The sequence below is a fragment of the Loa loa genome (assembly GCF_000183805.2).
Source record: "Loa loa unplaced genomic scaffold supercont3.22, whole genome shotgun sequence".
NCBI lineage: Eukaryota > Metazoa > Nematoda > Chromadorea > Rhabditida > Onchocercidae > Loa > Loa loa.
In genome coordinates, this window is record NW_018108202.1 from 423,322 (window position 1) to 433,690 (window position 10,369).

Below are 10,369 nucleotides of genomic sequence, written 5' to 3' on the forward strand. Positions count from 1 at the left end.
ATTATTATTATTATTATTATTATTATTATTATTATTATTATTGTTATTATTATTATTATTATTATTATTATTATTATTATTATTATTATTATTATTATTATTATTATTATTGTTATTATTATTAATTATTATTATTATTATTATTATTATTAATTATTATTATTATTATTATTATTATTACCATTATTCATTGTTATTGTTAATTACTATTATCATCATCATTGTTAGTAGCTGTAGTTGTAATAATATAAGGCAGCAGTATTACTGCTGCTACTACTACTAGTTATAGCGGTAATAATAATACTATTATAGTAGTAATAGTAATAGTAGAAGTAATAGTAGTAGTAGCAGCAGTAGTAGTAGTAGTGGTAATAGCAGTAGTAATTAATAATAGAGCAGTAGTAATAGATGTCATTGTTGCATTTTAAAATGTGGTAATCAAAGTGACAGCCTTCTCGTCTCCGTCTATCTTTCACTGCTTCATCATTGTATTTATTTTTATAACCCAACACTTACGCTTTATCAATTAATTATATACCTAATTATTTATCTTCCCAGCATGATGTAATTTTCGTTGCATCTATTGAAGATTGATGAATTAGCATTTTAAAACTATGGATTTGTATCATCACAATATATATGCTGGGGATAAGTATTTCATCTGAAATCTATCTCGAATTTCAAAATCTTTTTAGATAAGAAGTGCAGAATTGCTTGAATCTCTTGAGAGTTTCAGTATCATGCAACCTATTTTTAACGAATAGCGATGTCATTAGTCTCATTAAGCTTCATCTACATATCATATGCTTTCACAATAGAACCAGAAGAGATGTTAATATCTTTTGATGTAAATAAGAAAATATTCGCACCATTATGTACTTTTTTCCACAGCAAATATTGTAAATTTTTTAACGGCTATTCAGAAATTGAAGGAAAAATTACCCGAGCAATTAATGGGAGAAAAATGAATCTAACAGAAGTCAATAGCCGCTATCTGGCATTAAGAAGACGTTCAACTAAGACTGGCTTTATCAATACGTTAAAACCGCGGTAAGCTTCTCTTTCTTTTTTTCATTCTTCTGATAGTAAGGATTGATAGGTTAGGTAAAGGAGAAAAAGAAAAGAAAGACAATTTATATAAAATTCATCTCAAGAAATTCTTTCACACCAGAAAAATGGAAAATCAAAGCTAATGAACAGTAATAATGATAATAACAGTGATATTAAAAATATATAATATTAATGGAAGTCTTTTTTCTTAGAAGTGACAAAACACTTTTCATTTTTATCAACGGTAATTGTTGCTAAATACTGTTTCTTATTTAACAATGAAATTTATATCATACTTCTTTTTTGTATTTTTAACAATAACTAGTTAGTGTTAACATCCGATATATGATTAGAAAAATGCGATATGTCGAAGTTATTAAAATTTGAATTTTATAAATCAAGTAATTATAAATTAACACTGTATTATTTATAAACGTCTAAATTTTATTGGTTTGGGAAGTAAACAAGTGTGGTATGAATTAGTAATATACATTAATGTAAATGTTATGTAAAGGAAAAATGAAGATTTGAAAAAATCTCAATTCTTTTAAAATTATTTTAAGCATTTATCACTAATTTCTTTTGTTTCTTTTTCCTTTTTCCACTTCGTTTTCATTTCTTTCAGTTTTAAATTCTGATAACATTTATTGTTTCAGACATTGACTTCTTTACACATATTATTATTAATTTTACATTAAACAATAAAAATGAAATTCACCAAATGTTCCGAAGCATAAAATTTTTTTTCGTAAAAATTTCTTTCAAATACAGTTGCAAACTTCGTGCTATCCATATTTCATTAATTCCAATATTAATTATTAAGTTAAAATAGGAAATGAGCGATGAAAATGAGCTTTATAACAGTTTCCATTCAAGGAAATTTTTTAAACAAAATAAGAAAGGATTGTGATTTAAAATGTTCATAAATCAATAAAAGTCTCACAATCAAAAACAAAATTTTAGAAAATGCCGCTATCCGTGAAATTAATTTGCTCCTTAAAATTTAATAAAACTTTTTTTTCTCTCTTTCATATTTTAAAATTAAAATCCGGTTGATTGTTTCAGATATCCATGCAAATTTTAGTTAGCAATCGATGTCTATATTTTTGTAAAAACTACCAGTGATCAGTGATCATAATAATCAGTATTATAGTGATCAGTGATGATAAGTAATCTGTGATCACAGAAATTGACGACACGATATGACAACATATTTCAATGTCTTAAAATATATGGCGGAATTTTTTTCTTTCCATATTTTTACATTGAAAAGTTAAGAACCATTAAATATCAATTAAGTATAAATGAGCAAATAATTTGAGATATCAGAAATGTCAGGATGCAAAAGTTCTTGAATAAATGGATAGATGGATGATATAACCCGATATATGCCGGTAGATTAGAAGAAGAAGAAAAGAGTGAGAAGATGAAAGACCAAACAAAACAATTACTAATCATTGTTCTATTTTGATATCATTCTTCCCGTGGTTACTGCAACATTTATAAGTTAGTCCTGTTGAGCTGATTTCACTAAAATTTAGAGAAATGACTGATTAATGAAAATTTAAGATAGATGAATATATGATAAGTGTCGGCCGTGGTATGAATACGAATTGGATAAGCTTTAAAATAGCTATACCAACGGCATGACATTTCTGTGCACTCAATTAGTCTACCGTTGGTGACAGCCAGTCGAGATGTTTGAATTATGCTTACCAATTTTGTAATTTTAAGAAAAATGGAATGAGGGCAAATTTTGCAGAGCGATTTAGCGAGGCTCTTGTCTAATTTCAGAAATTTGGGTAATAATTATGTTACAAAAATATTTTAAAATTATTCAAACTTTTATTTTATACTGCAATTGATTAAGTTTCACATTAATAGGAATTCCTTTAATTGTTTTTCGAATACATTCTTGAAATACTTCTTGTTCACCGAGCAAAAATATAAGCTATCAATAATGATTAAAATTGCAATAATTAAAAATTTTATGTAATCCAAAAAAGAAATATTAAGTATTCCTGTCCGTTAAATTAACTTATTTGATTTTTTATCTGTGCATAATTGATTTCTTTTTCCGCAAACTTTTAGACGCAATCGTTCAGCAAGTGATTCAATTGTTCACAGGAAACTTCTTTGCAACAATGAGAAAAAAGTTGAGATTGTCATCGAACTCCTGCAAGTTTTTTCAATTTCCTTATTTCTTGAAATGTTTATCTGTCCTCATATTTCATTGTATCAAATTTTGCACACTTCAAATAATCCAGTCAATCTTCTAGAACTTTTGCATTAAAAAAAAGTTTTGTCCTAAAGTGTGACAATAGTGCGATATCAAAATTCACACGAATTTCTTAGTTATTTTAACAAAATTTTCATTCACTGATAATTTCAATCGTTGTCAAATGATTCCTTTGCTCTTTCTAGAAATCTTGCCGATACATCATCAACTAGTAATAGCTATGTCTTCAGTGCACTTTATGAAAATGACAATGAAAACGAGAAAGCATGGCTGTTGGTTTGTTTTCCAATCTAGCTGGGCATTCACTTATCTAATTTCAAATTTGATTTCATCAAAAAGAATTTGAAATGAATTTGATCATCCAGTAATAGCTGTTATCATTGCTACCGTAATATTACAAACCATACAGAGCCAAGTTCCGAAAATATTCTATAAAAGCAAATGAGATAATAGGCATATTTTGGTGTTTACTTCATCATTTATTTTATATTTCGCAATGAAATTCTGAAAAAATCATTATAAAATGATTGAGCAATTTCGAAAATTTAGTGTCATTGTCAACCGTCACTACTTGTTACATACTCTGTCATTGTCTATAACATAGTCTATCATCTTTCATATTTTGAAATCTGCAAAATTTATAAACTTTTCGATTCATTCAAGTTTTAATTAATGTACGATTAGTTGTATTTCCGCATTGCTTGTAGCACTCAACAAGTGAACCAGAATTGCGATGCTCAAATCATATCTCTTTCAATATGTCTTTCACTATTGACTATTTCTTCGAAAGAGTACAGCTGATGAAAATCGAAATGTAAGCTTTCGGTTGATATCCTTACAATAGCTTCTAATGCTTTTGAAATTTTCATATTAACAATTTCGTAAATTTCATGCTAATAATAAAACTAATAATTTTTTTTTCCAGTCAAATAAAAATTTTGTATTCATTAGTTTGTCTAGAAAAATCTCAAATGAGTCTGCTAATGAGCCATGAGTATTAGTGATCTTTTATTGAATCTTCCTATCACCATTCATTCGAATTATTTATGCAGTAGCTATTAAATCCTAACGATATGAACTTGGTGATATTTTCACCATTTGATCGAAAAAAACAATAATTTAAATATTTTTGAGTTGAATAGGTAATTATGATTATAATAATAAAAGAGGTGCAATACCAGAAGAAGTTTGTTTAGTAGAGATATCGCGGGATTAACCACTGTAAGGACAGCATTATAAACAGATGAAAAGATCAATTGTTATCTTTTTTTTTATAAAATTCAAACTGTTTTTTTTTGTAGAAGAGACTTTTCGATAGGTGCCTCATTTAAAAATACAGTGGGTAATGTCATCGGTAGTTCTGTATTCAAGCTTGATGAGTTAATTGGCGCATTTGGCACACAACTTCAGCTGCCTTTGAGGTGACTTTTATAATTAATTTGAAAAAACCATCTGACGTCTGACATTTATTTGTTCTTTCGAAGATTTCTTTCGAATTCAAAAATTCTATTTTCTTCACTTAGTATCAATCATTTTTTTTAGTGCGAAAACATCAATAACAAGCACATCGAGTGATGAACATCAAGCAGTACCACAGGAATTATACTGTGGATGGATTCTTGTCGCTGCTCGTTTACCTGAAAAAGCCGCACCTGTGATATTACAATTTTCGGGGAAAAATTTGGAAAAAAAGGATAAATTTTTCGATGAAACATCAGTTTTCTTTGTAGTGAGTACTGCATTTGTCAAAAAATTTTAGCGACTAGCGAGAACGTACTTTCAATCACTGTAGTAAAAGTATGTTTTCGTCGTAGCTGAGAATTGTAAAATGCGGCTAAAATCACGCAGGCTAAAATTAAGAAACTTATTAACTTATAACTTATATTATCAACTTGTTAACTTATATTATTAACTTATAAAATGCACTTCAGTAGTTAATTACACCACCAAAGGACAACTGCGCTTAATTCGATACGATCTCATTCCTCTACATACTACTTGTTTTAGCTATTATTCAAATAGGCTGCACTTGCTTACTTAAAGATACTTGTCTTCTATTTATTATTATTTATCGAATAAATAATTATGCATAAATTTTCCTCTGCAAACTTTTTTCTTTTTTCAGATACATAAAATAGAAAATGATGGAATGAAAACAGAACTGTATCGAAGTGAAACTATACGTGAACATTCTCATCCTATTTGGCGACCGTTCAATTTGCATTTGCGAAAAATTGCTGATAACCGAAATAGGTTTGCTTAGTTTCTTTGAAATCTTTATGATTATAATATTTTTCTTCCGAATAATTGAATTATTTCACTACCATATGGTTGAATTTATTAAAAACACTTGTGCTTGCATAATTTTGTTTTTGATTTAACTAAAATTTTGCAAAATAACTCAAATCTTTTGGAATTAAATGGAGATAAATGTTTCACGTTTTCAAATTCATAAGTTACGTTGACGGAGAATATAGCTTTCATATTGTCATACGCTTATACTTCTTTTTGTTTTAATTTTAATGAAATCGTTTGGATTTTTTCAATTACAACTATTTTAAAACAACAAAGAACCTCGTGAGCATTTTTTTGTCATCTTTTCTGTCATACTTCATTAATAAGAATTTTATGATAAAATTAGGCGAATAAATGCAGTCAAAACTGTTGCAAATTATCGTCTGTTACTTTTCAATCAGATTGTTTAAAATAAGGGACAAGCTTAATTTACTGCAAAAAATGTTGCAGTTAAAATTGAACACCTTTCAGGTTGCTAGAAATATCTGCCATGTATCGCGATGAAATGAATAAAATAGGCCTAATTGGTTCCTTTCTAACAACGTATGCAAAAATGAAATATGGTCCAGGGGAGGAGAATGTTTACAATTTGGTTAATCCCAAGAAAAAGTCCAAAAAAGGATATTTAAAAAGTGGGACGATGGAGCTGATCAAATTCAGCGATGTATCATTTTACTCCTTCTTGGATTACGTCACCAGTGGGTCAGTTGTCAAACTTTTTCAAATCAAAAATTTGGATTAGAAATGTTACACTACTTTACACTCTAACACAATAATTAGATTGAAAATCTTATACTATTTAATTTTAACACATTCCCACTAAATTTAATTCTTTTTAGTTTGATAACTAAAAATATAATCATATTATTGGTCCTATCATGATTCCTAGTTTACTAAAACTATTTGAGGCTACCTTGTCGATTTATATAGGAATAAAGAGTGGAAAAATAATGAAGCACACATATTGGTTAGTGATATTAATATTAATTAATTGCTGAAATGTGACATTTGATCACTTTCGGCACTTATTATTTTTTATTTCTTGATTGGAAAATGCTTCAGAACTCAACTTCATCTTGCGATAGCAGTGGATTTTTCGACTAATCCAAGTATTAACAAATTGGACGATGAGCAGACATTTGATAATGACTTCCATTGTGCCATTAAAGGTATCGCCGGTATTATTCGATACTACAACTCGTATGCATTTATAATACTTCATTATCACCAGTAAATTAATTTTTTCCTTTTTCTTGCAAAGTTGCCGACCAATCGAGACAGAAAATTTGGTAGTTAACTTTCTCAACAAATTTTAGAAAGTTTCATTTATTGCGATTTCGAAATTTTTAGCGATTATTAAAAAATTAATCCCATCAGGCGTGCGCATATACTTTGTGTTAAACTTAATTTTATTTCTGGTACTGCAAATTTGACCTTATAGGAGTAAAATGTTTCCGGCATTCGGTCTTGGTGGCAAAATTCCATCAGCACTGGATAATGCTCATGTTTTCCATTTGGTCAGTGTTTAATTATTTCATTAACATTCAATTCCATATTTGATTGCTGAGTTCTGGCTAACGAAATTAGATAATGTATACCGGAATTCTGGAACAAGCACTGTATATCGCTGTCAATTATACTACACTTTTTGACAGATTAATAGTTGAGCTAAAGAACGGTTAAATATGGGTTCATCAATTAATGATTTTATAAATATTCATTTATGGGTTAATCATTTAAATGAATTCATAAATATGACCCAGGACTGGAAAGATTTTCGGCAAAAGTTTTTGCGCAAGATGACAAGAATGATCTGATAATCATTCCTGTTATTTTGTGAAAAGCGATAACTAATAGCTTTATCAAAATTTAGAAATTAAATTATAACTCCATTTTTATTTGTTGCAGAATTTCGAAGCAGAACCGTATTGCCGCGGTGTTAATGGAGTGCTGGAAGCATTCCGAAATGCTAAACGGAAAGTGATGCCAAGTACGCATGCCGAATATGTATCTGTCGTCAATGCTATAGCTAGGTGGGAATATGAAGAAATTTATTGAAATTTATTTGAAAAATACGACAAAATTTCGCAGATATGATGGCTTCATAGATATTATGGACATACTGGTGATGAACACGAAAAAAGAAGGAGAAAAAGGTTTTATAGGAAAAATTATATGAAAAAATTATATATATGAAAAAGGATTTTATATATAATCAATAAAATATGTTGTGTCGTTTGAAACTCATTTCAAACAATCATATTTCAATGAACATTCCAAGTTTATTACTTTTAGGATGGCGGAAAATGAGGGTAAGCATGGATTGCATTATTTCGTTTTGCTCATTTTTGTATCAAGCAGCTCAACCATTAATTCCAAAAAACTGATGGATGCTATAACAAATACGACAAAAGCACCGATTTCGATTATATTTTTGGGAAGAAGAGGAGCAAAGTTAAATGGATTTCACAATATCCCAGGTCCTAAGAAAAATGTGTTTCCAAGTGACGTATCGTCGAATTCTGATTTTGTTGAGGTTTCGTTCCATCAAAATTTATTTCCAAATTCAATCTCTTTGCTTGCATTTCAGCGAATGATGGTATAATTTAATGCATTAAATTTGTTTCATGAATATAAATTCTAACCTAACAGTAAAATTTGATGTTTTCTTTTTTTTAAAACTCGTATTGTCCGGTAAAATCTTCATTGTGTCATTTGTGAATGTTACATTAAGCAGATAATGCCTCTTATAAAATAGTAGAACATATATCACTTATAATTTAAATACAAAATGAAACATTAAATTCTCCTTGACATTTAGATTTGACAATGCAATTCATTATTATTTCTTCGATTGCAAGTTTTCTCATGCTAAATCACTTTTTAAATGATTCGAAATTTTTTCAATTTAAATTCATTTGCTTACAGTTTATCGATTTAAATTCGGTAATGGTAAAAGAAACAAGACCGAAGCAGAATGCAAGACGAATAGCTGAGCAGGCTTTGCGTAATGTCCCTTGGCATCTGATAGCTTATATGCATAAAAATAATATTGCCGCAAAACCTCCGATACTGGTTAGTTCAATTTTTTATACATAAAATTTCAAAGTCTCAGGTAAAGTGTGCTAAATTTTAAATCGGAATTTTCCGATAAAAAACCGATTTTCAGATTAATCGTTTATCAGTTTCCCATTCATCAAATTTAATCCCACAGCGACCATCACGATACAAGGAACAGTTACACCGGGATAGGAAGGAACAAAATTGTATCAAGTGTATCACGCCAAGTACGTCACGTAAGCATTCGGACAATGTTGGACGAAATGCTAAAACGGAGAAATTCTGGGATGCCAGTGAGCATTCTCTCTCCCAAAATCATTCCTAAAATATCATCCTTTTCTTGATATTTTCAATTAAATATGAATAGATTTTTCAATCATTTTTGAAAATCAACTTATTAAACAGACTTAACTTCTTTTTTTATTCAATTCATCAAAAGATACTTCACAGCAATGCTTCGGTCGCAGTCAGTAATGAATGGTAAGGATGATGGACGACTGAATTCACCATCGAGTAGTCATTTATCAGAATATCCCTCTCAGCGGCATCCAAGACGGATTTTGAGAAGACAGTTGGCTATTTCATGATTTTGTTGAAGAAAACTTCAAAAGAGCTGAAGGAAAGAGGTAATCAACAAATATATTTAAATATTCAGTTATTTAATTGTGTAATTAATCGGCTAACTTCCTAATCCCTTTGGATTTGAATGTGCATCAAAAAGGGCAGCCAAACTTATTTTATGGTTTTATGAAATCTATAATTATTAATCCACTACCAGTTAGGAACATTTCATCTCACTTGAATTAAACTAACCTTTAGTGCACTGTTCTTTTTTAATCTCTATGGAACTTTTTCTCAACTTTTTTCTGGAACTTTTTTTTCTCATTAATTTCGATCAGCAAGTACAGTTGTTGCATGAAAATAAGGTTTTCGGATTGAAATTTATCAAATTTTAAATTACTAATCAATATTAACAACAATTTAAAATACCATGTTTGCATAATAAAAATATTTCGTAATGAAATTATTTTGTAGCTGTTGTCCCAGAAGTATATGGAATAAATGAAAGCAGATTTGTTAATGGGACAAAGAAGAATGTCCACATGAAAGCGGGTTAACTTAAAATCAAATTAATAATTTCACATATTTCTCTTCTCTTAATAACCTAAAAAAGTCATATTTTTTGTGTAAATTTTGTTGATAAATTTATACGATTTGTAAATATTACGTAATGTCTTACTATAGATATTATAAATTATTCGCTAATTATTAACAACAATTTGAAGCTTCTGTTTTCATTTTCTATAATCTTTGCTATTTTATCAACTTTGTACCTATTAGAGTAGGCATTCGATAAAAACAATCCCTTCGATATACTTTCACCGACTGTAGAAAAATGGCCGAAATGTATAAAGAAGTAATTAAAATCGAATAAATCATTTCCGTGTTATATTTCTTTCGTTTTCAAATGAAATAAATTATATTGCTTTGTTTGGTGTGCAGTAAGATGAGTATTTTTGTCAAATATTGTTATTAATAATAAATTAATTGAATAATCAAATAGAAAGAAAATTACAAATGTTCAAAAATGGGAAACTTAATAATTAATATCATTAAGAATAGGAAGGAATGCAATAAGAATTCAATGGCAATATTTGCAGATAAATAATAAATATAATGTTTATGGAAAGTGACGTAAGTGTGTTGGACAACTTTACGTGAGTG

General features: G+C 28.8%; 1 protein-coding gene across 1 annotated transcript; it reads left to right on the plus strand.

Annotated features, from left to right (window-relative positions):
* The first annotated feature begins 3,158 nt into the window (after positions 1–3,158).
* Positions 3,159–9,820, plus strand: LOAG_08801 (hypothetical protein). The gene is made up of 15 exons (XM_020447804.1): positions 3,159–3,228; positions 3,475–3,565; positions 3,997–4,103; positions 4,591–4,710; positions 4,832–5,018; positions 5,415–5,542; positions 6,056–6,286; positions 6,647–6,784; positions 7,026–7,101; positions 7,493–7,617; positions 7,880–8,120; positions 8,513–8,659; positions 8,754–8,937; positions 9,095–9,270; positions 9,680–9,820. Exons 3-14 carry the CDS (start codon positions 4,048–4,050, stop codon positions 9,229–9,231), a joined length of 1,770 nt encoding a protein of 589 aa, XP_020302003.1. The 5' UTR covers positions 3,159–3,228; positions 3,475–3,565; positions 3,997–4,047; the 3' UTR covers positions 9,232–9,270; positions 9,680–9,820.
* Positions 9,821–10,369: the final 549 nt, after the last annotated feature.